The sequence below is a fragment of the Erigeron canadensis genome, chromosome 8, assembly GCF_010389155.1.
Source record: "Erigeron canadensis isolate Cc75 chromosome 8, C_canadensis_v1, whole genome shotgun sequence".
Lineage (NCBI taxonomy): Eukaryota > Viridiplantae > Streptophyta > Magnoliopsida > Asterales > Asteraceae > Erigeron > Erigeron canadensis.
Genome location: NC_057768.1, coordinates 45,906,185 through 45,934,021, shown reverse-complemented (window position 1 = coordinate 45,934,021; position 27,837 = coordinate 45,906,185). Strand labels below are relative to the sequence as shown.

General features: G+C 36.8%; 5 protein-coding genes across 5 annotated transcripts; 3 read left to right on the top strand and 2 right to left on the bottom strand.

Annotated features, from left to right (window-relative positions):
* Window positions 1-25: 25 nt before the first annotated feature.
* Window positions 26-2,517, top strand: LOC122579485 ((E)-beta-farnesene synthase-like). Its single transcript, XM_043751668.1, has 7 exons — window positions 26-247; window positions 336-636; window positions 767-1,157; window positions 1,268-1,486; window positions 1,608-1,746; window positions 1,845-2,093; window positions 2,187-2,517. The coding sequence occupies exons 1-7, from the start codon at window positions 131-133 to the stop codon at window positions 2,481-2,483; spliced, it is 1,713 nt and encodes a 570-aa protein (XP_043607603.1). The 5' UTR covers window positions 26-130; the 3' UTR covers window positions 2,484-2,517.
* A 2,843-nt stretch (window positions 2,518-5,360) lies between these two features.
* On the top strand, window positions 5,361-14,172 carry LOC122578809 (ATP-dependent Clp protease proteolytic subunit 4, chloroplastic-like). The gene is made up of 2 exons (XM_043750853.1): window positions 5,361-5,769; window positions 13,530-14,172. The coding sequence occupies exons 1-2, from the start codon at window positions 5,402-5,404 to the stop codon at window positions 14,011-14,013; spliced, it is 852 nt and encodes a 283-aa protein (XP_043606788.1). The 5' UTR covers window positions 5,361-5,401; the 3' UTR covers window positions 14,014-14,172.
* A 10-nt stretch (window positions 14,173-14,182) lies between these two features.
* LOC122610978 (pentatricopeptide repeat-containing protein At2g33760) lies at window positions 14,183-16,292 on the bottom strand. Its single transcript, XM_043783930.1, has one exon. It carries the CDS (start codon window positions 16,290-16,292, stop codon window positions 14,466-14,468), a length of 1,827 nt encoding a protein of 608 aa, XP_043639865.1. The 3' UTR covers window positions 14,183-14,465.
* Window positions 16,293-18,288: 1,996 nt separating this feature from the next.
* On the top strand, window positions 18,289-20,810 carry LOC122610977 (putative pentatricopeptide repeat-containing protein At1g31840). The gene has a single exon (XM_043783929.1). The coding sequence runs from the start codon at window positions 18,289-18,291 to the stop codon at window positions 20,764-20,766; it is 2,478 nt and encodes an 825-aa protein (XP_043639864.1). The 3' UTR covers window positions 20,767-20,810.
* A 433-nt stretch (window positions 20,811-21,243) lies between these two features.
* Window positions 21,244-25,756, bottom strand: LOC122609706. Its single transcript, XM_043782654.1, has 9 exons — window positions 25,434-25,756; window positions 24,471-24,867; window positions 24,228-24,364; window positions 24,034-24,128; window positions 23,702-23,923; window positions 22,923-23,417; window positions 22,465-22,838; window positions 22,011-22,104; window positions 21,244-21,626 (listed from the first exon to the last, which is right to left on the bottom strand). The coding sequence occupies exons 1-9, from the start codon at window positions 25,611-25,613 to the stop codon at window positions 21,470-21,472; spliced, it is 2,151 nt and encodes a 716-aa protein (XP_043638589.1). The 5' UTR covers window positions 25,614-25,756; the 3' UTR covers window positions 21,244-21,469.
* Between the last annotated feature and the right edge of the window lie 2,081 nt (window positions 25,757-27,837).

Here is a 27,837-nt window from a genome sequence, read left to right as displayed (position 1 = left end):
ATATATTCCATTGTATAAAGTTTGGTAGTAAGAATTCAGTTTAAGTATTTAAAGAGGAAGTTATATCCTACAAAATTTATTTATTTTCTCTCTTAAGTCAATATAATCTATAATTTTCCTGTAGAATAATATGTCTACTATTTCTTCATCCTTTGATCATAACAAAGGTACTAAACAAGACGTTATCCGAAACACCGTGAATTTCCATCGTAGCATTTGGGGAGATATGTTTCTCACATATGATAAGGTTTGTACGTTGTTCATCAATTCATATATATATTGATCAATCTATGTTAAGTTGTTGTTTTTAGTAAATGTTTCATTTGTGAATGTAGAGAAATGATGAAGCATACATGGAGGAATGGGCTAAGGAACTAAAAGAGAAAGTAAGGGAAAAGTTAGTCATCATCTCAACCCTAACCGAGGCGGCATCAATAATACATCATGTGAAGTTATTGGAACTTATCGATGCAGTCCAACGGCTTGGTGTCGCATATCATTTCGAGGATGAAATTGAGGAATGTTTGAGACATATATACGTCGCGTATGGGGATCAATGGATCAACAAGAGTGACCTCCAAGGCACTTCACTTTGGTTCAGGCTCCTACGACAACAAGGCTTTAACGTGTCAAGTGGTATACTTATATGATTAACTTGCACGATATATATATATATATATATATATATATATATATATATATAGTTTATATATGCCATACTAGTTAATTATAACAATTAATACGTACTTCGATCCTCTTTTTGTAGACATTTTCAACAACTACAAGAGCGAAACTGGGTGTTTCATGGATTGCATAAAAGATGATGTTGGAGGCATGCTTAGTTTGTACGAAGCAGCGTACATGAGGGTGGAAGGTGAACAAGTCTTAGACGATGCACTCGAGTTTACCAAATACCACCTTGGAAACATAGTCAAGAATCACATGTGCAATATCGACGCTTCTGATCTTGAAACTCAAATAATACATCAAGCCTTACAACAGCCTCTTCGAAAAAGGTTGGCAAGGCTAGAAGCATTACGTTACGTACCTATCTATGAACAGGAAGATTCCCATAACGAGGACTTGCTAATGTTTGCCAAGTTAGATTTCAATTTGCTCCAAGAATTGCACCGGAAGGAGCTTAGCCAAATTTGCAAGTATGAAAATCATATATATTGCTAATCTATCTAACTAATATCCAGTGTTCTTGCTATTTTCATAGAGCTGATCATATACGTACATGCATTTTATATATGTATATGTTTAGATGGTGGAAGGATTTGGATGTATCGACAAGACTACCTTATGTGCGGGACAGAATAGTTGAAGGCTACTTCTGGATATTGGCGGTCTGTTACGAGCCTCAACATTCTGATGCTAGGATTTTCCTAATGAAAGCCTGCAATCTTGTAATCATTCTGGACGATACATACGACAATTATGGTACTTATGAAGAACTTGAGATCTTTACCGAAGCTGTTCAAAGGTATATATGTACTAGAAATTAAACTTCAATTCCAAGTCTACTAATTAATAATATATCCATAAGCTAGTGCAACACTTCCAAAACTTAATGGTGATTATCACATTTTGATTGATTCAAATAGATGGTCGCTAAGTTGCTTGGATATGCTACCCGAATACATGAAACTGATATATCAAGAACTAATTGATGTTCACAAAGAAGCCGAAGAATTGCTAGAAAAGAAGGGAAAAACATATCGCAGCTACTATACCAAAGAGATGGTACGTACTTGTAAATTAAATGCAACTCATTTCACATTTCTTTAATTTGCTTTTATTTCCCCGGCCAGAAAATTAATATTTGGAAACTAATTAACTAGGTGAAAGACTACACCCGAAATCTCCTAATCGAAGCCAAATGGGCAAAAGACGGGTATATACCAACTGTGGAAGAACATATGTCCGTAACCTTGGTAACTTGTGCCTATGCCATGATCATCGCTAAATGTTACGTTCATGGGGATGATTCGGTCACCGAGGATACATTTAAATGGGTATCAACCTATCCTCCTATCGTCAAATCCTCGTGTCTGATTTTAAGGCTCATGGACGATATTGCCACACACAAGGTATAGTATATATAAAAACTTTAAGAATCACTTAATTAATTCATATATTATCGATCCGTATTGTAAAAACGTAATGTTTATATTAAATTGTAGGAAGAGCAAGAACGAAACCATGTGGCTTCTAGTATTGAATGCTACATGAAGCAGTATGATGTTTCGGAAGAGCAAGCTTGTGAGGTATTAACGAAACAAGTCGAAGATAATTGGAAAGTTATAAACCAAGAGTCTCTGAGGCCACTCGACGTACCGAGGCCTCTACTCATGTCTCCAATCAACCTCGCACGCGTTTGTGATGTCCTATATAAACACGGAGATGATGATTACAATCATGCCGGGAAAGACATGATCAAATACATTAACTCGCTTCTAGTCCATCCCATGAGTTTGTAGCTTTTGGTTTCCTTGACAGAATGATCGATCTATTACGTACTTAATTACTATATATGTAGTTTTTTAATTAAACCAATGTTCTATATATTGCAAATTGTTATAACACTATGCTGAGAACTTTACATATCTTGTATTACATTCCATGAACGTTATGTCTAGACTACAGAAACATATTTGACTAGACATTTCTGTTGATGTTTATACGTCTTGACTTATCTTGATACTACTTAAATATAGAAATTAATACGAGTACATGCATAGTTGCATACTACATACATTTGGATCACTATAACATATATTAGAAATCAGTATAGTATATTTGCATGACTCATTAGATTCTCAGTACCAAAAACAAAGTGGATTTGAAGACGCTATGTTTTTTTCAACGACATGATGTCGTTGTTGAACAAAAAGAAAAAGAAATTGTACGTTATTTAATTTATTTTGAAAGTCAAACATACCTTTTGTGACGACAACCTCTTTAGAAAATATCATTTTTGTTTTAATTCCAAATTTTATTTAATGACAAAAATGTCGTTGCTAAAGGTGTTTTTTTCCAGAAAATTTGAAGTTTTTGTTTTCCTTCCAAACATAAAAAATTTCCCAATAGTCATTTTGTGTCGTTGGTAAAAGTTGTTTTTTCTTTCAATTTTGAATTTTGTCATGGGTGCCCAAAAAAAATAAATAAATAAAAATAAAACTAAGACCCGAAAACAGAAACCTGTTTCAAACCATAGGTTTTTCCAAAATAAACCGAACCGATTTGATGATCAAACCTGATTTTGATCGAATCCAGTTATCGGTTTTTTTTTACCCGATTTGAACAAAAACCAGTTTTTTGTCACGATCGACTATCCTCAAATAATGTGGGAGAAATAACGTTATCGTTAAATCACATTACCCGTTTGACCAATTCAACCCAAACTGTTAAAAAAGGTAAAACAACAAACACTACATTTTTGGATAGGGTTAATTGCATGGGAAGTCCTTGTACTTTGACATTGTGAGGCTCGTACAAAAAAAATTGTTTTCGAAGGGCAGTGAAACGGTTAATATTCCTATTGTGGGACCGCGATCAAAACGTGCTTGTGTGTCCCGTATTTAGCCGGTTATTTATCTTTTATTTAAATCTAATTGCCATGTCATTTAAAATGACTATTACACGTGTGCCTATATATGCAATACAAACACATAGAAAACACATATATACGTATCACTTATTTCCCCCCAATTCCAAACCCTAAAAATCAAAATGTCGACATCTTCATCGAATCAAAGAAGCAGACCCAAGGGAAACAGCGACACATGTGATTGTGGGTTTCACGTAAACCCTCGAACTTCGTGGACTCGAAAAAATCCTGGAAGAAGATTTTTAAGTTGCCCGATTATGGTAAGTTTTTGTCAATTCGTTTTCATGATTTTGAAAGTAAAATGTATCGTTTTTTGGATGAAGAACTTCCTAGTGAATACTACAAAGAATTGGTATTCGATTTGCATAATGAGATAAAGGGATTGAAATCTACTGGATACTCTGAAGAAATGAAGGATTCAAGGGTTGAAACATTTGATTTGAAATAAGATAACCAAGTTCTTGTGGCCAAATTGCAGTTTTTTAAAGGTTTTTAGGCTTCATGTTACTAGTTGTAGTTTTATTGTGTATTTTGTTGGGTATAATGGCTTTGTCTTGATGTAAGTTAATTCATCATCTTTTGTATTTGACATGCATTGAAAATGGAAATGCAAACACTTTTTATTCTATATTGTTTCACCTGCTTCAAATGACATATTATATTGGTTGATATGCAAGTAAGATATTATATAAAAATGCAAACACTTTTTATTCTATATGGTTTCATCTGCAAAACAATGTACATGAAAATGTAAAAATTAAACAAGTATAAGTAAGCCCTAAAAAGATTCATTCTTTTCATTTCACCAAAAATTGGGCATAACTTCTACAAATCAAGCAGTTCTACATACCAAGCAGTTTCATGCAGTTTCATAACCTACATTCTAGGGTCACTACATCATGATGTTCATAACCATCATATTATATACCAAAGTAAAAAGTTCATAACATAAGACCAGTACACAAAAGAGTAATTCAACAATCTTAGACAGGCTGGTATCCAAGCTTACTCCAACTCCATCGCATTGTGCTTTGAGTCCTCTGGGCCAGGAATAGACATTGCCAATTTCCTTTTCATGATCCTCTCACTGGGTTCCTCTTTTTAGGTGTTGACACCTCACATACGCTTTCTTTTTCCTTTGGCAATTCAGCTTGTTTCTGACTGGGGTTCCTCTTGTTAGTCAGTCTTGGACTCTTCCTTTGTGGCATGACATTGGTGGTTTATGGCATGACATTGGTGGTTTTCTTTGTAGGTGTTGACATTTCACCTACACTTTCTTTTTCCTTTGCCAATTCAGCTTGTTTCTGCTTGAGCATCTCTGAAGCACTTGGAATTGGTACATTGGGTGGCCAAACAGGGACTGACACTCCATCACTCCCACCTAAAAATGTTTCCCCAGTCTTGGGATCAACACATACTTCGACCCAACATGTTTATAAAGTGTTTTTCGATAGTGGAACACCAACGTGGTATTTCAAGTTTCTTTTTTAATTACATGGATATTACAGTTATGAAATTAATGGATTTAAAATAAATGAAAATAATTTCAAAATCCCTTTTTAACCGGTAACTTAAACGAAACCCCATAAAAGAATTATTAACCGTTTCACTGCCCTTCGAAAACAATTTTTTTTACGAGCCTTACAATAACAAAAGTGTCAAAATACGAGTATTTCACATGCAATTAGCCCTTTTGGATAAATAAAAAACCGTAAAAAAATAAAATAAAAACAGAGTGAAGAAGGAAGACAAAGAACACCAATTTCCCATTATCTTCAACAACACACAATGGAGTGTATCTCCTTCTCCACCACCGCCACTCTCCGACACTTTCTTCCCTCAAAACCCCTTCAATCCATCTCCCTCCGCCGTCTTCCAATCTGCTCAAAAATCCAGTCTTTTTCGTCCCCTTCACAAACCCTACAATCTAGAAATCTTGGAATTTCAGCATCTTCGCCGCAGACACCGGCGACGGCGATGAGAGGGGCGGAATCGGATGCAATGGGTTTGTTGTTCAGAGAAAGGATTGTATTTTTAGGGACCCAAATTGATGATTTTGTTGCAGATGCTATTATTAGTCAGTTGCTTTTGTTGGACGCCCAAGATCCTACTAAAGATATCAGGCTTTTTATTAATTCTTCTGGTGGCTCTCTCAGGTATTTTTATATATAAAAGTTTCTATCTTTCTAATTTTAGCTTTCTGTATCTATATTGGGTGTGTCTGTATATTATGTATATGTTCTTGTAGTTAGTTGCTTTTTAGCTATATTTTTATGAGTCTTCTTTGGAGGGTTGAAAGTAGGAAGTCAATCTGATATTGCGTATACATATACATATACATGAAGCAGCGTATGATTTAACACACGATATATAACAAAAGGCCCCGTTTTATAACTTCGCTCTAGGCCCTGTAAAAGCTTGAGTCACCCATGTTTAAGAGTTATCGAAACATAACCGAAACATACCCGGGTGATAAATTGTTAGGAAAAGGTTTATTAAGGATTAGCTTATAGTGTTATTTATCTATAGTTCAATGTCATATATCATTGAAACCGGTAAATTAAGAGGGATCCCTATTCAGGCTACCTATAGAAAGTCCAACCTTTGGTTCTGATTTAAGTGACCTATCCGGTATACCTGTGATGCAGGCCCAAGCCCAACCATTGAGGACCAGGCCCTTTTGTTTTTAGAAAATCAAGACAAAAAGAGGCCACCACAAAAATGGGCATAACTTTTGCTAGAAGGCTCCGTTTTGGGCGTGTGACCAGTCAAAACGACCGCAGAAACGAGACGCATCAAGCTGCAAATGGCTAAAGGCGGTTTGGTCGACCTTCGAGCCCCGAAATGGCCTTTTTCTATGAGTTTTGGACCATTTTGTATGTTTTTTCGGTTTTTTTGGACTTTCTTTTGGTTATAACTTTCGGCCCACTTGTATTTTAGGGCCCATTCGAATTATCAGCTTTATTTATATGTATCTGGACATGGAGAAATGATCAGTTTATGATAAATCAAAAATTCATTTTTTCCCTATTCACAATGTGTGTTTAGTGTGAGAATCCAGATTATCGGTATTCAATCTGAATCAACGATAATTTGAAGAATTGTTTTCCGGGTATTCTTTGAATCAACGGAATCAATTAGTTATCTTAAATTTCCGTCTGTGTCAATTGGTATCAAAGCCGAATTCCTGGTCGATATGGCTCCCAGGAGAACAAGAAATGTTAATGATGTCCATGAGCAAGATTTAGAGCAACGTGTTATGGGAAGGATGGAGGAACGGTTGGATCGATTTGCTGGTGATCTAATGGAACGGATAAATGTTATAATGAATTAGCCTAGGCGTCGCAATCGTGATCGTCCAGAAGAAGAAGAAGAAAATCCGTTCGGTGGTGGTAGTGACCGCTCATCTTCTGATGATGAACCAGAGCCAAATCAACGGGGTAATAACAACCGTTGGGAGTCTGGAATAAGAACCAGTATTCCTGAGTTTGATGGTGACACTCTGAACCCAGAAAATTTCATTGATTGGCTGGCTGTTGTTGAAGAAGTTTTCGAATTTAAGGGGGTTCCAGATGACAAGAAAGTCTCGTTGATCGCTACTAGGCTTCGTGGTAGGGCATCTGCTTGGTGGCAACAAATGAAACTTACAAGGGAGAGGGTTGGAAAGTCAAAAGTTAGAACCTGGGAGAAGATGAAGAAGTGTATGAGGGCCAATTTTATTCCTCATAATTATCGACGTTTAATGTACCAACGGTTACAGAATCTGAAACAGGGTTCCAAATCTGTTGAAGATTACACCACTGAATTCTATCAATTAATTGCAAGAAATGATATTCAAGAGACTGAAGAACAACTTGTGTCTCGATATATTGGCGGGTTGAGGGTCCAGATTATGGACTTTGTTAACATGTGTGATCCTGTAACTCTTTCTGAAGCACATCAACGTGCTCTAGTATATGAGAAACAGAACCGACGGGTTGGTGGTTCATCTTTTGGCGTATCAGAAGGTAGTTCAGGTTCGGGTCCCTCGTCATCTCGTTTTGTCCCTAATCAAGCAAAACAAAGTGGTGGCAATACTGCACCAGTTTCAAAAGGGGCTAGTACTAGTGGCTTAAAGTGTTTTAATTGCGGTGAGTCTGGCCATCGCTAGGAATCCCAAGAAAAAGAATTTGTATGTTGAACAAGATGATTGGGAAGATGATGGTGATGAGGCTGATGAAATCTACGAAGAAGCCCCAGTGTTTGATGATGGCGATGAGTATGAAGAAGTAGAGGTTGCTGGAGATGTAGGAGTGAGTTTGGTGGTTAGGAGATCATGCTATACGCCAAAGGCTAATGAGGATGACTGGCTTAGACATAACATCTTTCATTCAACATGTACCGTGTTGGGAAAAGTTTGCTCTTTTGTTGTTGATCCAGGAAGTTGTGATAACTTGGTTTTCGATGAGGCTGTCAAGAAGTTGGCCTTGAAAACAGAAAATCACCCTAAGCCTTACAAGCTTCAGTGGCTTAAGAAAGGAGGCGAGGTAACAGTATCTAAACGTTCTCTTGTTTCTTTTTCTATTGGTAAACAATATAAGGATGATGTTTGGTGTGATGTAGTTCCCATGGATGCATGTCATTTGTTGTTAGGTAGGCCTTGGGAATATGATCGTAATGTAGAACATAATGGGCGAAAAAATACTTATAGTTTCCTGTTTGATAATGTGAAGATCACTTTGTTGCCTAGCAAGCCTAAGGTTGTAGCCAATAAACCCACTGGCACCCTGTTAACTCTCTCTCAATTTGAGGACGAGTTAGAGGAGGACGATGATATCTTTGTGTTGATAGGAAAAGAAGTGGTTGAAGATGGCAACGTTCCTGATGCCATGGTTCCTCTACTTGAGATATATTCAGATGTATTTCCTGACGAGTTACCTGATGGATTGCCACCTTTGCGTGACATCCAACATCATATTGACTTGGAGCCTGGTTCACAGTTGCCTAACAGGCCACATTATAGGACGAGCCCAGGTGAACATGAAGAATTGCGTAGACAGGTTGAGGAGTTGGTTTCTAAAGGCCATGTTCGTGAAAGTATGAGTCCTTGTGCTGTTCCTGCCCTATTAACTCCAAAGAAAGATGGCACTTGGCGTATGTGTGTTGATAGTCGAGCCATCAACAAGATTACTGTGAGGTATAGATTTCCTATTCCTCGACTTGATGATTTGCTTGATTAGATCAGTGGTGCTACTATTTTTACAAAGTTGGATTTGAAAAATGGGTATTATCAAATTCGAATTAGACCAGGTGATGAATGGAAAACTGCCTTTAAGACTCGTGAAGGATTGTATGAATGGTTGGTGATGCCCTTTGGTTTATCAAACGCACCTAGTACTTTTATGCGTGTGATGAATCAGTTGCTCAGGCCTTTTATTGGCAAGTTTGTGGTTGTGTATTTTGATGATATTCTTATTTATAGTGCTTCTTTTGATGAGCATGTCATGCATGTCAGGGAAGTTTTGGCCTTACTTCGCAGGGATAAGTTTTATGCAGCAACAAAAAAGTGTGTGTTCATGACCCCTAAAGTCTTGTTTTTAGGGTATATTGTTTCTGGTAATGGGATACAAGTGAATGAATCTAAAGTAGCAGCAGTTCAAAACTGGCCAACTCCTACTACCATTACTGAAGTTCGTAGTTTTCATGGGCTTGCTTCGTTTTATAGGAGGTTCATTCCTCATTTCAGTTCTATTATGGCTCCAGTGACAGATTGCATGAAGGGGAAGTCATTTGTATGGACAGAAAAGGCAGAGTTGGCTTTTCAATCTATCAAAGTCAAGCTCACTACAACACCCATTCTGGTATTGTCGGACTTTTCTCAAGTTTTTGGTGGAGTTGGTGGAGTTCTTAGTCAGGGTGGTAGGCCTGTTGCTTATTTTAGTGAAAAATTGAGTGGACCAAAATTGAGGTATAACACTTATGATTTGGAGTTTTATGCAGTGGTCCAAGCTGTAAAGCATTGGCGTCATTATTTGTTTCATAAGGAGTTTGTCTTGTTCACTGATCATGACTCCGTAAGGCATATACGCACACAAGATAAAGTGTCTCATAGGCATGGGCGTTGGTTGGCATTTCTTGAAAAGTTTACTTGTGTTGTCAAGCACAAAACTGGTGTGTCTAATAGAGTTGTTGATGCATTAAGCCGGAGGAGCAATCTGCTTGTATCTATGAGAGTTGATGTGCCTGGTGTAGATGTTATCCGTGAGCAGTTAATTATTGACCCATATTTTTCAGTTATTATGCAGGATGTGCAATCTGGGCAGAAATCAGAATTTTTGATACATGATGGCTTTCTTTTCAAGGGGAATCAGTTATGTATTCCTGATTCTAGTCATCGCTTGAAGATTATTAAGGAGTTACATGGTGAAGGACATGTTGGTCGTGATCGTACTTTACAGTTGGTGCAAACTTCTTATTTTTGGTCTACTATGAGGAAAGAAGTTGACCGTTATGTCAAACGGTGTCGTATTTGTCAGGTTTCTAAAGGCACAGCTACTAATGCCGGTCTTTATATGCCTTTGCCTGTTCCTTCACAGCCATGGGTTGATATTAGCATGGATTTTGTATCGGGGTTGCCTCATACTCAAAGAGGTAATGATTCTATATTTGTTGTTGTTGATCGGTTTTCCAAGATGGTTCATTTTATTCCTTGCAAGAAGACAACTGATGCTGTGAATGTTGCACAACTTTTCTTTCGTAATGTGTATCGATTGCTTGGTTTGCCAACTTCTATTGTTTCTGATCGGGATACCCGGTTTTTGAGTCACTTTTGGCGTAGTTTATGGAGGATGGTAAATACTCAGTTCAAGTTCAGTAGTGCTTATCACCCACAGACTGATGGGCAAACCGAAGTTGTTAATCGCTCACTTGGTAATTTATTGAGGTGTTTAGTTGGTGATCATGTCAAGGCATGGGATCAAAAGTTGTGTCAAGCCGAGTTTGCTCATAATCATGCTATGAATCGAAGTACTGGTTACAGTCCATTTCAGGTCGTTTATTCATCTCAGCCCAGAGGACCGCTTGATTTAATGTCACTTCCTGTTTCTGGCTCTGTTCCCAAGAAGGTCCAAGATTTTGTAGAGGGGTTACATGAAGTTCACAAGACTGTTCATGACAATTTGAGTAAAGCCAATGCAAAGTACAAACAGGCTGCAGATCAAAAGCGTAGGCATGTTGATTTTGAGGAAGGTGAGTTTGTTTGGGCTGTTTTAACTAAAGATCGCTTTTCAGTTGGAGAGTACAACAAGCTTTCACCCAAGAAGATTGGACCTGTTGAAATTGTGCAGAAGATTAGTCCCAATGTTTATCGTCTAAAGCTGCCTAGCCATATTCGTTGTTCAGACGTGTTTAATGTGAAGCATTTGCTGCCTTATCATGGTGAATCTTCAGATGATGATGTTGATGTGAATTCGAGGGCGAATTTTGTCTACCCAGGAGGGAATCATGCAGGCCCAAGCCCAACCATTGAGGACCAGGCCTTTTTGTTTTTAGAAAATCAAGACAAAAAGAGGCCACCACAAAAATGGGCATAACTTTTGCTAGAAGGCTCCGTTTTGGGCGTGTGACTAGTCAAAACGACCGCAGAAACGAGACGCATCAAGCTGCAAATGGCCAAAGGCGGTTTGGTCGATCTTCGAGCCCCGAAATGGCCTTTTTCTATGAGTTTTGGATCATTTTGTATGTTTTTTCGGTTTTTTTGGACTTTCTTTTGGTTATAACTTTCGGCCCACTTGTATTTTAGGGCCCAATCGAATTTTGTAGCTTTATTTATATGTATCTGGACATGGGGAAATGATCAGTTTATGATAAATCGAAAATTCATTTTTTCCCTATTCACAATGTGTGTTTAGTGTGAGAATCCAGATTATCGGTATTCAATCTGAATCAACGATAATTTGAAGAATTGTTTTCCGGGTATTCTTTGAATCAACGGAATCAATTAGTTATCTTAAATTTCCGTCTGCGTCAACCTGTGACGTTTTCTTGGAATTTTTCCCTGGCCATCCCAATATGTTAAAACAATGAGGTTTGAACACGGGTCTATTCTGAGACCTTCATGAAAATTTTATTTATAGAACTGACACGTGGGTGGAGTGGTTTGTAAATGGTAACCATTAGGATTAAACATCTTGCTCAAATAAATTTTTAAAAATTGGCAGGTATGGAAGTTATATATGCCATATGACTCTCCTTTTTTTGTGCTTTGGACTTAGTATTGCACATGGGGGATTATAGTTCTATTTTCTTGGTTGGGTTCTGCTTATGAGGGTCATCCTACTTATTAGTTTCAATTCCTGAATGATCTCTGTCACATGAAATAGCTTTAGAGTTCTATCTTTAGCATGATTTGAGAAAACTGGATCAGTGCCTAGTTAGATGATATTTGAAGGACATCATATTTCTATATGAAATAGATAAATAACGGAAACATGATATGTGTGAGGCAATTAGAAAAGGAAATAGAATGGCATTAGCAAAACTAGTTGTTTAGGATTGTCATTAGTGCATATGTCATCTTGGCTTGAAAGAATCTACAAAAATAGATAGGAGAGAAGTTGTTCACAGTGAGCGTTAGTATGAAGGGTGCATTTCTAAGTTAACCATCTTCTAAGTGCAAGTGAGACCACCTGAAACCTTACTGAAATTATAAGCAGAATCATTGTGAGTATTTCTGTATCTAGGATCTCAACTTTGCAAAATCCCTATTTGCGGATTGCGGTACATGAGATAGTAGAGATTTTATTCAAATATGCAGAACCTGGAAAGAGAGGGGGACTTGTGTCATTGCATGAATGCGTTATTGACTTTGTTGAGAGGTGAAAATAGGTATGTTGGGCAACTAGTCAAAAATAGATTAGGTTGGTGCGACACAATGTTGATCAATAATTGGGTCTTCAAACGTATTTTGTGATAATTAAACTAATGAAAATTGCTCGGAGGAACTGATTTATTGTCATTAGGAGCAACTTTGACTTCATTGTGATTTGTGAATGAGGCACTAAACTTTACGAGTATTTTTTTGCTAATCAAGTCAGACTTTGTAAGGTATATTGTACATTTGTATATTGAACTGGCAACTGGTAATACTCTATGAATAATAACGATTGTAAGTTTAGTGACCTATTTAACTACAAAATGTTAGTTTAGTGGCCAACTGTGCAAGGGAAAAGGGACAGTATTTTATTATTTTGTGCATATGTGTTAAGAGTTAAACTGTCAAACGCTGATTAGAAGCTGCAGTATCATCAGGTCCATAATTATCTGGTATTTCTGTGACTAGGTTTGTAGACAGACCTCATTAAGGTACATGTTAACATGTAGATGCTAAAGACTGTGTGGTTGTTGGGAGTGATAATAATGACCAAAAAATGCAGAACTATGGAAGAGAAGGGGACTTGTACTAATTATGTTAAAGCTGATAAATTCTCGTCGTATAAAACTATAGTAATAAGTCTTGTTAGTTTGAAAAGTGTAAACCTATGCTAGCTTGTTTCTAATTCTTATTCCATGGCTGCTGCCTGGCTTCTAGTTGGCCATTTTTATTTAAGACAAAAACAAATGAAGCTTAGTGAATTTTGTTGAGCCATTTATCAGTAGGTGTTCTCTAAATTAAGAGTTGCATACTATTGAAGTGATACACATCAATTGTTATTTCAATCAGACACTTGACGCCTGTGGAAGGAATTGGTAATTAATAGTAAGAGTGTTCAACCAGTTTGGTAATACATATGCATAATCATTTTGATTAGCAGCAATGGACAAGTATCGGATCTAAATTTTTTTGCTTCATTTTCTTAGTTACCCAAATGTATTCTTGAACTGTGTATAGTCAACACGCCTCTTCTGATTTGAGCTCTTATTTTACTGTATGAAACAGCTCTTCCATGGCTATTTATGATGTCTTGAAGCTAGTGAGGGCTGATGTATCAACAATTGCGCTGGGCATATCAGCATCAACAGCTACTCTAGTTCTTGGTGGTGGAACTAAAGGTAAACGTCTTGCAATGCCTAATACGAGAATTATGATCCACCAACCAATGGGAGGTGCTAGTGGACAAGCGATAGATGTTGAAATTCAAGCCCGAGAAATGATGAATAACAAGGAGAACGTGATCAAAATCTTAGCAGAATCTACTGGTCGGTCTTATGAACAAGTTCAGAAAGACATTGACAGGGATCGGTATTTTTCTCCTATTGAAGCAGTTGAATACGGAATAATCGATGGGGTTATAGACGAAGATAGCATTATACCACTTGAACCTGTCCCAGATCGAGTTAAATCTACCCTCAGTTATGATGCAATTAGCAAAGATCCTGAGAAATTCTTGAATCCCGACATACCTGATGATGAAATTTACTAGTTGGAAGGTAACTACTGCCCGAAGACAAATTTACAGTCATTAGACTTTGTAGTGGTAAAAATTAAAGTGATAAAGCAGTTTCATTTGTATTTGTTGTATCTCTTAAGTTAAATAATGACATTGAGACTATTTTCATAAATTGCAAATTTGTTCTTTAGATATGGCAATGTTTGGAGGAAAAGACAACTATTTTATCTTTCTATTACGTCATTGACCAAACTTGTATGTCAAAACAGGCCGGGCCGCCGGGGCATGTGGTTGGGCCAAACAGTGGTAGGTTTTTAGACATGATACCTTGCTTGTTACAAGCATTCGATGGACTGGTCATCTTAAATCTTCATGATTTGGAACATATGGCCTTTTTAAGTTGTCCTCTTTGGCTTACTTGTCGTGCTTCTGGTGTTTCATAAATGAGTCTGCTAACTCGTCACTTTGCTCCGCATAAAATCCCATCACCAGTAGTCCAAACATGAACAAAATCCATCTTCGAAATGATGAAATCGAAGCTTATCACGAACAATAATCTTTCGTTTGGTCACAACAGAAATGAACTTGATAGCTATGTGACAATCTTCACACACTCGCAGGTTCTTCATAATCCTTAGAGTGGATCCATGTTCTGTTTTCATGAGCCCAAATGCTAGTGCAAGCTTTTCGCTATGGTATCTAAGAGCATGAAGCCTCTCCTCCTCTTCTAATTCATGCATTACAGATTCAGATGCTGGTACATAACCTACCTCCCTGCACCTTTCCATCAACTCTTCCAAATACCTGTAAATCGTAGCAGTTTCAGGATGAGACTTGTCGCCCATACTAAACAAATACGTCTTTTGATCAACTTCTATGGTGGCGTATCCAACTTGTTTCTTCAATCCCTTTTGAATCATCACATTTCTAACCAATTCTACCCGATCCATTAGGCCTGCCATTGCATATACGTTGGAGAGTAAAACATAATGGCCAGAATGTTGAGGTTCAATAGCTAAAAGATTCTCAGCTGCTAGAACACCAAGATCAACATTTTTGTGCATCTTGCATGCTCCAAGCATTGCTGTCCACACAGCCGCTGTAGGTTTGACATGATTCATATTCATATCTTGAATGTGTTGGTATGCCTCGCCTAGCAGTCCAGCACGTCCAAGCATATCAACCATGGAAACATGATGCTCCATTTTGGGGATTATTCCGTAATCTTGAATCATGCTAGCATAAGCTAGACGGCCTTCGGATACTAGTCCAGCATGGGCACACGCCGATAGAACAGCGATAAATGTCACACTATTAGGAGATGGCCCGTGAAGTTTCATAAGACTAAATATTTCCATTGCCTCTCTGCCATATCCATGCATTCCATAGGTGGATATCATAGACGTCCAAGTTATAACATTTTGTTGATTCAACGAGTCAAAAACTTGTCTCGCTTTGATCACATCCCCACACCTACCATACATATTAATCAAGGAAGTAGCAATATTACAATTCACACCTAACCCATTAAGCCTAATATACTCATGAATCCAACAACCCAAACCGAGAGCCCCTATCCGAGAACACGCAGATAACACGCTCACCAAAGTCACCAAATCAAACTCAACTCCCTCATCCCTCATCTTATGAAACAACCCAACAGCTTCCTCAGCAAGTCCATTCTGTTCATACCCAGAAATCATTGCGTTCCACGCAACCAAACTTCTTTTAGGCATTTCATCAAACAGTTTCCTCGCAACGCCCAATTCATTACACTTTGCATAAAAACTAACCAATGCAGCTTGAACAAACGAATCTGACCCATACCCAGAAACCAAAACATGACAATGCACATTCTTGCCAAGTTTCAAAGCAGACAAACTACCACAAGCTTTGATCACAGCCGTAAAAGTATAGCTGGAAGGGTCGGAATTACAAGATAACATGTGTTGATAGAAAATGAGGGAATGAAGGGGGAAGTTATGTTTAGTGGAAGTTTTGATAACGGAACTGAAGAGGAAGGAATCAGGGTTGGAGATTGAAAAGAGGAGTTTGCGGGCATAGTGAATTGCTTTTGCCGTGCAGACGGATGTAATGAGTTTGGTGAGGAGAGGGAGGGCTGCGGCCGGTTTGCAGGAGAGGATGATTTGGGCGTGGACTTGTTTTAAGGGTTTGATCCGGTGGCCGGCGAGTACGAGAGATTGGTATAGAGATAGGTGAGGAGGATTGTTATGAATCATTTGATGATTCGATGATAAAATGGAATCAATGTTGTGTTCAATGGAGAAAGATTTTGATTCCCGCGGTTTCATCCATTCAAATTTTATAAGCAAAAGCCTTTCTTGCTTGCTCTGTTTGTTATTCTAGCACCACCAAGGCACCAACGCTATTTTAGGATTTTAATTAAAAATTTTTTTCCTAATTGATTCTGAGTCTTGAGCTTTAGCTCAATGAGCTCAATGGTTTAATAAACATCCCCCCTCATGAGGTCTTGGTTCAAGCCTTGAGAAGGACATAGAAATTAAGTCTCTTTATGAGGTCTTGGTTCATGAGGTATTCTCAGGTTCAAGTTTGAAGTGGCAGGTGATGATATACCCTTTCGGAGCTCTACCTCCGTATCCAGAAAAGCCACCTTCGGGAAAATAATAAAACACCCATACGAAGCAATACCTCCATAAACAGAAATAATCCCAAGCTCTTAGGTTAAACTACCTAATCCCGGAGGAATATATATATATATAGGGGTGAGATATTTTGAGATCACCTCTTATTTTATGACCAACTAGGACCATTGATTTTTGTACACCATCATCATTTACTACGATATACAAGACTTTTTTGTAAAAACACTAAGACTTTCCGGCGACGGGCCCACCAGAAAATCATGTGTAAGTTAACTTACACATGATTTTTCTGTGGGTCCGTCCCTGGAAAGACTTAGTGTTTTTACAAAAAAGTCTTGTATATCGTAGTAGATGATGATGGTGGTGTGTAAGTTACGAAAATCAATGGTCCTTTTTTGGACTTTTTTTAGTTGGTCTCAAATTATCTTTCCCCTATATATATATATATATCATAAAGAAAGCATATATCAAAGTCCGAATATATCAGACACGGCTCGTAACAAGATCATCACAAATCTTCCTAAAAGATAAAAGATATCACTAAAGAAAAAAAGATTTACCCTAACTCCTTTTCCTCCTCTCCAAGTTTCCTAAACCCTATATATAGAGATGAATTCACGTCCAAGAGATTCATTCACCTCTTGAGAAAAAAACCTTAAATACTTGGGCATAAAGCGGCCTCTCGGCCCTCTTACCGTAAGGGAATTGCCTCTCTAAAATACAAACACCCCCAAACCCTAGGTTGGAGCCATAGTGCGATTATTTGATAAAACAGCAGGGTTTACCCCTATTAATCGTCGTGCCTTCAGGCGGATTAATAGGGGTTTCCCCCATCTGTTATTTGAAATAGACATTTCTACTTCGAGGGGGCTCTCTAGCGCATACCCGGTTTAGACAACGTATGTTAGACCTTCCGCTGTCGAATCGCGACACGAAGTTTCCAGCGAAATTTATCTTTAAAAAAAAATAATAATAATAATAAAGAGTTTTTCGAAAGTCATAAGTTTCATTCCAGACATTTAATATAAGAGTAGAATGATATACCGTTAAAACGAATATATATAGGTTTAAATATACACTACAGATATGTAAAAGTAGAATAATTTACCATTAAAATGAATATATCACTGTACAATAAAAGTTTTTTTTAATCATACCAATTTGATCTCAAAAATAGTTCAAGTGGATTGATCGATCAACATTTACTTTCGTAAAAATGCTATTAAAATTGATGTATTTCAGTGTTTGCGGTTGAACCAACAACATTGGTAGTTAGTTAGTTATCATTACGAGTTCTTATAGACATGTATAATTTTACCATGAACTCATGTCATGTATAATCCAACATTTAAAATTTTTATTTACTATCATTTGATTTTACCATAACTATGAATCTCGTTGATATAAAAATTTTTATAAAGATATTCTAAGAAAATATATCATCACTCATAAAAAAAAAATAATAAAGAAAAGAAAAGAAAATTAGGGTCGTCTTTTGAGACATACGGCTATCAAGATTATTCACGAAAAAGTTATAATTGCGTGGATGATTAAGTGTTTGCGTGGCAAACACTAAAACCCTGGTTGATGGATCCTTAAACCTCTTAAAACACAACACATTAAAAGATTTTTTTTTCTTTTTCTTGCACTTTATGGAAACATCTTCACAACTTAAGAACATATAATGCTGTTTTACAGACCTTGTTCTTTATCGTTCACCAAGGTAAACTTTCCCCAATTCCTTAGGTTCATCTCATCAATACATTTTTACTCTACATTTTTACCATCATCATCATTACAACAAAATAACCATGCCAAACACTTGTTTAACCATTCTTTTATCTCTAAATTGAAACCTCACGATGTAGAACCAATTCTGTATGGTTTACGTGAAAGACCCGCTTTAGCAATTCGGTTCTTTGAATGTTGTGTTCATTATATAGGTTTACATGATCAAAAGATTGAATCTTTTTGTTGTCTTGTACATTTGCTGGTTAGAAAAAGAATGTTTGATCATGCACGCAAGGTGTTTGATAAAATGACACAAAGAGTTGGGGATTTTAATTGTTTTGATGCTTTTTTTGTGGGTGTTAGGACTTATGATTCGAATGCCACCAATGTTTATAGTTTCCTGATTGATAGTTATTGTCGGGTTGGGAAGGTTGGTCAGGCAGTTGACATCTTTTTTCGGATGTCCAGGGTCGGTATTCCTGTGTCACAATGTGCATTAATAAAAATGTCGAGCTGTTTGATTGATTTAAAGAGGATTGATATGCTAACAGATGTGTATCATGTATTTGGTAGTGATGATTGTTCTAAGAATTTAAGTTTGAATCTATACGGGTATGTAACAGGTACTTTTTTCAAGAAGGGTGAGGCAAGTTTAGGATTTGAGTTTCATAGAGATATTATTGGAAAAGGGTTTGTGCCTAATGTAGTTACTTGTAATAAGATCATGAAAGGTCTTTGCAATGACAAGTGTTTAGGAGTTGCTCATGACTTCTTATCTTTACTGATAGAGGTAGGTCCAAAACCGACAGTGGTAACATTTAGCACATTAATAAAAGCATATTGTAAGGAATCAAAACTTGAAGAAGCGTTTCGACTTTATGATCTGATGCTGGTAAAGGGAATCACTCCTGATCTAGTTGTATATAGTATATTAGTTGATGGTCTTTTCAGGGCAGGCAAGTTGGAGGAAGGGCATCAAGTAATTTTGGTTGCATTAGATAAAGGCATTATTTTAGATGTAGTGGTTCTTAGCTCCATGATAGATGCATGTGTAAAACAGGGAAATCTAGAAAAAGGTTTTGGAGTATACAAAAAAATGCTCAAGTTGGGGATCAAGCCGAGTATAGTTACGTATGGCATCCTTATTAATGGAATGTGTCTAAATGGGAGGGTTCATGAGGCCATTGGCATTTTTGGTCAAGTTTTGAAACAGGGTCTTGAGCCATCTGATTTAGTCTATACCAGTCTTATTGATGGCATGTGCAAATCTGGGAATTTAAGATATGGGTTCCGGTTATATGATGAAATGGTAAATTTTGGTCATACTCCAGATGCAACAGTATATAGTACGCTTATAAATGGTCTTACAAAACAAGGTAGGATGCATGACGCTGTTCGATTCTTTTATCAGTCACTTAACAATAATTTAGAACCTAGTATAGTTGCTTACAACACCTTGATTGATGGTTTCTGTAAATTGAAGCTAATGAAGGATGCTGTGAAATTGTACACTGATATGGGTACATATAATCTAAAAGCTGACATAGTTACTTACACGGTGCTGATCAAAGCAATTATCGAGTCAGGAAGGCTACTCGAGGCATTGATTCTCCTTTTTAAAGCTTTGAAGAGTGGGCTTTCACCTGATAATGTTACATATTCCACCCTTATAGATGGATTTTGTAAAGAAAAGAATGTTACGATTGGATTATGGATTCTTAAGCTGATGATCAAGAACGGAGTTGTACCTGATATTGCTATTTACAATGTTTTGATAAACGGTCTTTTTATAAGTGGCGAATTAGGAAAGGCATTGGACCTCTTCAAGTATGTTCAGAAGTGTGGACCTGAACCTGATATTATGACCTATAACACAATGATCAGTGGCTATTGCTCTTTGCAGATGTTAAATGAAGCTTTTCAACTTTACAAACAGATGGATCTTTGGAGACAAAAACCTAATGTCGTTACTTACACGATCTTGATTGATGCATACTGCAAAGAAGGTAAAGTTGAAGATGCAATGTCGCTATTTTCACTTATGTTAGAAAAGGGTTTAGAAGCTAATGTGGTTACATACGGTAGTTTAACAGATGGCCATTTTAAAAACTTGAAAATGCAAACTGCTCTTGAATTACATGAAATGATGGTCAAGAACAATGTTTCTCCAAATATTGTGAGCTACAGTATCTTGATTGACGGTCTTTGCAAACGGGGATTAATGGAGGAAGCATTATTAGTATTTAATGATGCTTTACGAAGGCGTTTGTTGCCAGATGTTATAATATATGGGATTATGATACATGGTTACTGTAAGGTTGGGAGATTAGGTGATGCCAAGTCAATGTATAGCCAAATGCTTAAAGAAGGGGTTATCCCTGATACAATCTTACAAAGAATCATCCAGGAGTATGGTGTCGTCCATTTTTGATATACAAAGTTATTTTTTGATGAATATAATGGATTTTATTTTTATTTACAAGGCACCATACCGTATAAAGGCTACCGTATACAAGATACAATGACATTCTACACCGTCACCTATTACCATGATAATTCCTCCACCCCGCTTCACTTTCTTCTCTTACGATATTGACATTGAGAAGTGCATTGATTGACTAGTTAAAAACACCAATAATGGGTAGCTAAAGAATAACAGGGCTCAGACATTGCACATATTTATTGTGTTTTGTTTTCCGTGGAACAAATTTTCACTCGCTACTCATTTGCATCTGCACATCAAGTATTATACAGCTCTCAACAATGTTAATTGATTATGGCAGATTGGCAGTGATCTTCATCTTAAAACTTTGCTGGAAATATGCACATCACCTGTTTAAAGTAATTACTATAACCAAACCAAAATGCCAAGGTGTAAAAAACCTATACCAACTGGAGTATTGACATATGAAATACCAAGGTTACATAATCTGGACCTGCCAATGAATACCAAAATTTCAACAGGTGCACACTTGAGAAAAACAATGAACTGTGTGCCTCAAGTTAAACCTAAACAGTGAAGTGTAAATAACTATTGTCTAATTCTGATCCACAAAGGTAGTTAAAAATTCTAAGAATATACAAATATTGCGAAAGTTCCCAAATTAATGGGCTCAGATCAGCTTAAGAACCTCCTACTCAAAATTACTCTGTGTGTGAAAAGGGTTGCATGCAAAAACAGCATCATGACAAAGGATCCAATATTCCTTTAACGGGATGCACATCCATGGCATTTTTGAAGAGAGACCAGTACCAGGAGCAAATGGAAGGTTGTATAGAGGAGAAGACAGCCTGTACAAGTAAATATGATCAGTTTGGAAGAATAACTAACAAGTAGCAAAACAGGCGGGTCAGGGATTGACCCAAAACACTTATCATCAAAACAGGCCTGTTGACCTGATCACTTATCGTCCAAAATCTATCCATTATCCACAAACAATTACAATGTCAAATATGATTATAAAATCCAATTTTTTTTCAAAGATAAAAAATAAATAAATTTAGCAACTGATGCATATAATAAACTTGAGGCAACTTTTAGCCAATTTGACCTGTTTCCATCAAAGCAAACTTTTTACCGTTGGAACTTAAGCTGTATCAACTTAATAAATTCCCGGTCCAAATTACCACCAGTAGAGAACTATATTGAGTAGGAAGAGTGTGAAAGAAAGTCACCTTCTTCCACTAAAAACTCTGTAGACTGATGAACGAAGTGATGATCTTGATACAGCAGAGCTTAGGTATTGGAAATGTGGCCGCACCAACTCTCCTGAGTAAAGATGTTAGGTGGGTTATCTTACATAAACTTTCCGGATAATCCATTCTTCTACATGAGTTCTATTACAACTTATACCAATTTATTCCAGTCATAATTACATAATATTAACGCTACTGCTTTGCTGCACAATATTCCCTTATATTCTCATTATTGAAAGACTAACTCTTGTAGTTATGATAGTGTTGAATCAAACATTACAATTTGTAGAAATTGTCTTCCTATTCCCCAAGTGTTAAATTTTTTTTTACCACTATCATATCAATAAGCAAGGATCATGCTAATTTTGCAGACGCTTTAATGCTAACAGCATAATTGCACTGCAAAATAAACAAATAATAGCTCAGGTCGTACCAATATTATAAGAGTAATTATGAAGAGATGACACCAAAACATCTGATCTACTAGTTCTGAAATCAATTGTTTCTTGTACCACCTCCTTAATAGAAAATATCTCAAACCAAATCCCACAAGGAAATCTGCTTGGCCTCAGCAACCAAAGCAAAATTTTGGCATAGGGTGTAGCATGGATTACCGATATGGTGACTTCAATAATCACGCATATAAAGTCAATGGTCATATTCATAATGGTGAAGGACATATAGAAAGCTGAAGTAGTTGGTAGCAGAAGCAAAAGCGGAGTAAACAAGAGAGAACCAACAATGTGTTGTTCCACTGTGTAATCATAGCTATCTAGCCTCTCACGGAGAGGGTTCCATTTTTGACCCCTGCAAACAAGTTAAAAAATCAAGAATAAAGAACCATTATAAGTATAATCTTGAAAAGGATGAAAACTTTACAACTGAGATAACCTGAAAAGACGCCACAATGCTGTTATTGCCTGTATCTGTTTTGAATAAAGAAGGGAGATTAACCAATGCAAAGTTGACACATGTGTAGTTGAAACAGTAATCACGTCAACTATTAATGCAGCAGGGGTTGTTAAGCCAAAAGAAACCCCAGATATTGCCAATCCTTTAATGAGAAAAGTAAACAGAAGATGCGCAGAGCCCCATACTGTAGACCAAATTTGAATAGTATTGAGGGAAAGGGTGCCAAAAACTCCTGCAAGCTCAGTGTTCAGCTTGAAACCAGCAGGGTTTCCCATTAACCTGGCACAGCTTATAAGCCACCAATTGTTTGTAATATCACTGGCGATGGCCAAAATGTACACACAAACAGAATCTGCATAAATTAGCAACGTGAAGCCAATAAAGTTGCCCAGGAGCAGATCAATAACCACACTCAACCAAATGGAATGTTTGCATACTGAAGCTTTCTCTGCATACTCTACACACGATTCAGACCTTACAAAAAGACAATATACAAGTAATGAGCATAAAATCAAACCCTTGTTAGCTATAACATATATAACAACCCTTTGTTCTCATTATCAACAAATAGATGTTTCTTTCAACAACTTCCATAACCATATGTCTGCTATTTGAAACATCTACATTAAAATAAATTGCAAAAAGAACTTGAAATGGCAGGGATATGGTGATAAATGTTAGGGACCACATCTAGAAGTAAACACTTCTAATTGAAACAACCAACTAACTCCACTTCAAGATTCAAAAAACTTAATTACCTGGAACCGTTGTTGTGAAGAAAGATCGGCCAGTACAAGATTTGACAGCATCGGAAACGAATGTTCTTCCAGGTGTGAATAAATAAACTTTCTAATGTGACATATATGCTAGACTCTATTCCATAACTTGAAAGGAAATGGAGTAGCTGGAGAACTATATACACGATTGTAGAAACTGATGCAATACATACAGCTAATAGTTTCCAAATCAATACGATAAACCTGAAAATCAGAACATAGAAAGGCTACCAGTAAACAAAGAGTGACTAGAAAGGGAATCAGCGGAGTCGATAGGAATAGGTAACACCAGAGTAAAGAAATTACAGGCGCACCTATGGAACCAGAGTGCAGGTCTGTCAGGTGACACGTGTTCTTCCACAAATGAGGTGGCAGCAGCAGCACAATTGGTAGCAAGAATGACAGCCTCCTATACTCACAAGCCAGACAGTACACTAAATGTTACACATAATATAATAGCATAGAGAAGAAAAAAAAGGACCCTGAATGGGTCAGATATCATATTTACCAAGTCAAGAACAGATTTCTTTTGGCCAAGGTCTTCCACCCACTTAGGTTTTTTTGAAAAAGTTCTGGTGTGCCCAGAAGAATGTTGGGGACCCAAGGAGAAATGGTGACCACCAAAACTAGGAATTCCGTAGATTACTATCTGATTCAGAACAATACAGAGTAAATATCAAGATCCACAGTCATGACGATGTAGCAAGTAAAACACACGTGAAAATATGCATTTAAGGTTTTCATGACTTACATACGTGGAGATCAAGACAGGAAACAACCTGTCCATCCCAATGTATGTGCTGTAATTTTGGAATCCACCCCAACTTTCTACCAGAGTAGATGTAAGAACAATAAATATGTTGAACCGGATCACTTTCTGTGCCACATCGATGTCGTTCTCGCAATCCATCAAGTTTATCACATGCACACATCGATTGTCCACTTTTACCCTTCAATATATTTTGTTCAGTGTGTTGAACATAATTAACAGGCAAGAAACTGATTTGACCATTTTCGTCTGCTCCTCCCCCATCCAAATGCAACTCACCATTGCTAGAAGAATCTGCTGAGCAATAACCCAGCATAGAAAGCCCACATCTATTTTGTAGAGACATTGGCATTCTTTTATTAATCTTGTTAAGCATGCCCTGATCAGATATAGTAACAAAGTTGTTTTAATAACACTGGACAGACAACTAGCACATTAAAGAGCATTATGAGCAGTACCAAATATATATGTCATATTATTTATCCATCTGAAATTAGCTCCAAGTCAGAACTTGGAGCAGAGTCTGGGTCAAATAATAAAATACTGCTTTTTGACGTGTCTTAACCAGGTAACACGCGAGAAACTTAAGTAGTAAACTCTTTTGGCTTCCCATTATGGGGGCTTTCTCCGTCACATTAACCATTCTCACACATTTCATGTTGTACCTTGGCCTAAAAGCTTTTTCCCGTGGTAACTTGACTTCCCCCATACTCAAAGAACAATATAAGCGTAGAAAGTTCCCCACCACAATTTTGCCCTATGAGTTTATGTATGTCCCTAACTAGTCACTATTACTACGCATACGCTAGTTATTGGGCGGGGCAGAGATAACTACTTCATATGTATATATAGATGATGCACACGTGTCCACAATGATCAAGATCTATGTGGCATCGAAATTATAGGAAAGTGATGCGGAAAGAAAATGAAATTAAAAAAAAATACCTGAAGTTGAGATCCAATGGAAGCAGAGTAGAAGGAAGCCTCACCAATTGAAAATGCTACTACAATTTCAATCGAATCTGAAGATGATGAAAGGAACCAGCCGAATAAGAAGCTGGAAGATTGCGGTGTTGTTTTGGGGGACAGGTGTCCCGGCCACCATACCCTACAACTACTCTTCATCGTTTTTCTCTCTTTCAATATAGTGCTGCTGGTTTTCTCATTCTAACCACAGTAGTGCGGCGGTTCGGAGTTCCGGCGATGGATTCTTTCTTTGGATCGATGGGCCGGCCTGCTTTGTAATTTTTTTTTATTACACCATAGGTCATAGGAGGTGCATAGATAAAAGACCTCTCTCTACCGAAAGTATTTATTTTGAATAAATTTGAGGAATAAAATGATTTATGGAGGAGCGAAAAAAAATTATTGGTTGAGATTTGAGGAGAAAAAGGAAAATGAGTAGTTTAGATTTAAGGGTATATTAGGTATAGATGTTTAAATTAATAAATAAAAAGAAGGATAATTTAGGTAGTTCAAATTATTTTTTTTTAAAAAAAAAAAGGTGAAATGTTTTATAAGATAATATAGATAATTATCAATTATTAGTTGGAAGAAGGGAATATGAGGTTGTTAGGCACTTAAGTTGGGTGAAAAACTTCTTACGTAACTTTTTTTTAAACCATATAAATTATGAGACAAACATTTATTTAAAATATTAAAATATTACTATGTGAGAAGATTTTCAATCAAATTAAATACATAATAGTCTCGTACTTACATTTCTTTTATAAGTTAGTTTGATACTTTGACACTGTAGACCAAATGGATGGTAAAATGTACTACAGTACTCATATAATTTTTGATAGTTTAAGTTTTTACTTTTTAACCACTAAAAAGAACAGAATTGTAATTTAGAAGGTTAGTTCTATGATTTGTATTTATTTTTTATACTTATTTTTTGTAGAAATAAAAGTTATAAGTATATCTTTAATATGTAAAAAATACATTGTTTCAAAATTAGGCTGGAGATAGTTGTCCACATTAACCCCCTTCTGTGGATAAATCCAATATATATTGTAAGCTCTAGCAAGTTGCTAGAATACAAAAGTTACTGTTAACAAGAAAATGGATAATTACAGTTTTTCCTTTTACTTATAATCTAATTCAAAGAAAGTAACACCATTCCATCAAAAGTAATCTCCGTTTTTGTTTTGACGTATTGAAAGCATATATGGTTTTTGTTATTCGATATAACCTAAAGTGCAATTTGATCAAAGGCATACTGATGTTCATCAACCAGGTGCTTATGTAGTTCCAAATTGAAGTTGAAAACGTGCAATGACATAATAGATGAAGGCTATTTTCGAGGTCAAGATTACAAACTGGACAACAATCTGAAAGAACAGAAATGTTTCTTTTGATGAGGTTATCCCGAGTAGGAATTAAGTTGGTTAAGTGCAAGTCTCCATGAGTTAAAGTTTACTTTTGTGGGGGCAACTTTGTTCCACGAAGATGATTAACAGTAGCATTGAAGGAATTACTGTCAATGAGATTTGGAAGAGCTTTCAACGAAAATAAGGAGTTTACAGTGAGTGTAAACATATATACAACGATCAAACCAAGGTTTGAGAGATACCACATAAATGATTAAATGGACATGCAAACTTATGGATTGACAATGAGTTATCATTCCAAACTAGCTAGTGTTAAGAATTTATGAAAACGTACAGCTAGCTAAGATGCCTCTCCTGAATGAATGTGTGGTATATATATATGATCTCATACACGACCAAGAAGATAAAGTCTATATATCACAACCCATCAAACGCAGTCCAACTTTACGCTTCTTTATGGACGACTGATCACCACAATAACCATGACCAGTACTAATTCGTACACGGCTGATGATGCTACTTTCTCTATCTATATCAACCCCAAATAACCGAAAGGTATGAATAGCTTCTTGTTCCGGCGGTGGTGTGTTGCTGTGAATTCCTGTTATAACTTCATTGCTACCGTCTTTATATTTGTTTTTTCTATTTTGTTCGGCCACTACATCACCAATAGTACCGCCTCTATCTTCAGATACCTCACCTTTTGCAGGCTCCCGGTTTCTATTGGTTTCATCATCACTAGCATCTTCTACACCATCGCCTCGAGGCAGATCACTTCGAGCGCTTCCACTATGATTACCAAAACGAATCCTTACGGATTTGGGACCCTTGACTGAAATTTTATCTCCATCGCTCTTTTTCACACAATCTCCTTTGTTTCGAGTCAACATGGCTAACGGTAACTTACCTTTTGGATCCCTGCACCGCACCAAAATCATCAAGCCCTATATTTTCTAAAGCTTTATACATAAAAATATAAAACCAAATTGAATGTGAAAACCAAATTAAATGAT

Excerpts from the sequence above, each read along its gene's own strand:
- LOC122579485 (XM_043751668.1), top strand. The coding sequence starts at position 131 with ATGTCTACTATTTCTTCATCCTTTGATCATAACAAAGGTACTAAACAA. Across the intron at positions 1,747-1,844 it reads GCTACTATACCAAAGAGATG|GTGAAAGACTACACCCGAAA; the intron begins GTACGTACTTGT and ends CTAATTAACTAG. Across the intron at positions 2,094-2,186 it reads ACGATATTGCCACACACAAG|GAAGAGCAAGAACGAAACCA; the intron begins GTATAGTATATA and ends ATTAAATTGTAG.
- LOC122578809 (XM_043750853.1), top strand. The coding sequence starts at position 5,402 with ATGGAGTGTATCTCCTTCTCCACCACCGCCACTCTCCGACACTTTCTT. Across the intron at positions 5,770-13,529 it reads TCTTCTGGTGGCTCTCTCAG|CTCTTCCATGGCTATTTATG; the intron begins GTATTTTTATAT and ends TGTATGAAACAG.
- LOC122610978 (XM_043783930.1), bottom strand. The coding sequence starts at position 16,292 with ATGAAACCGCGGGAATCAAAATCTTTCTCCATTGAACACAACATTGAT.
- LOC122610977 (XM_043783929.1), top strand. The coding sequence starts at position 18,289 with ATGCTGTTTTACAGACCTTGTTCTTTATCGTTCACCAAGGTAAACTTT.
- LOC122609706 (XM_043782654.1), bottom strand. The coding sequence starts at position 25,613 with ATGAAGAGTAGTTGTAGGGTATGGTGGCCGGGACACCTGTCCCCCAAA. Across the intron at positions 23,924-24,033 it reads CCTGCACTCTGGTTCCATAG|GTTTATCGTATTGATTTGGA; the intron begins GTGCGCCTGTAA and ends TCTGATTTTCAG. Across the intron at positions 22,839-22,922 it reads GCATTGTGGCGTCTTTTCAG|GGGTCAAAAATGGAACCCTC; the intron begins GTTATCTCAGTT and ends ACTTGTTTGCAG.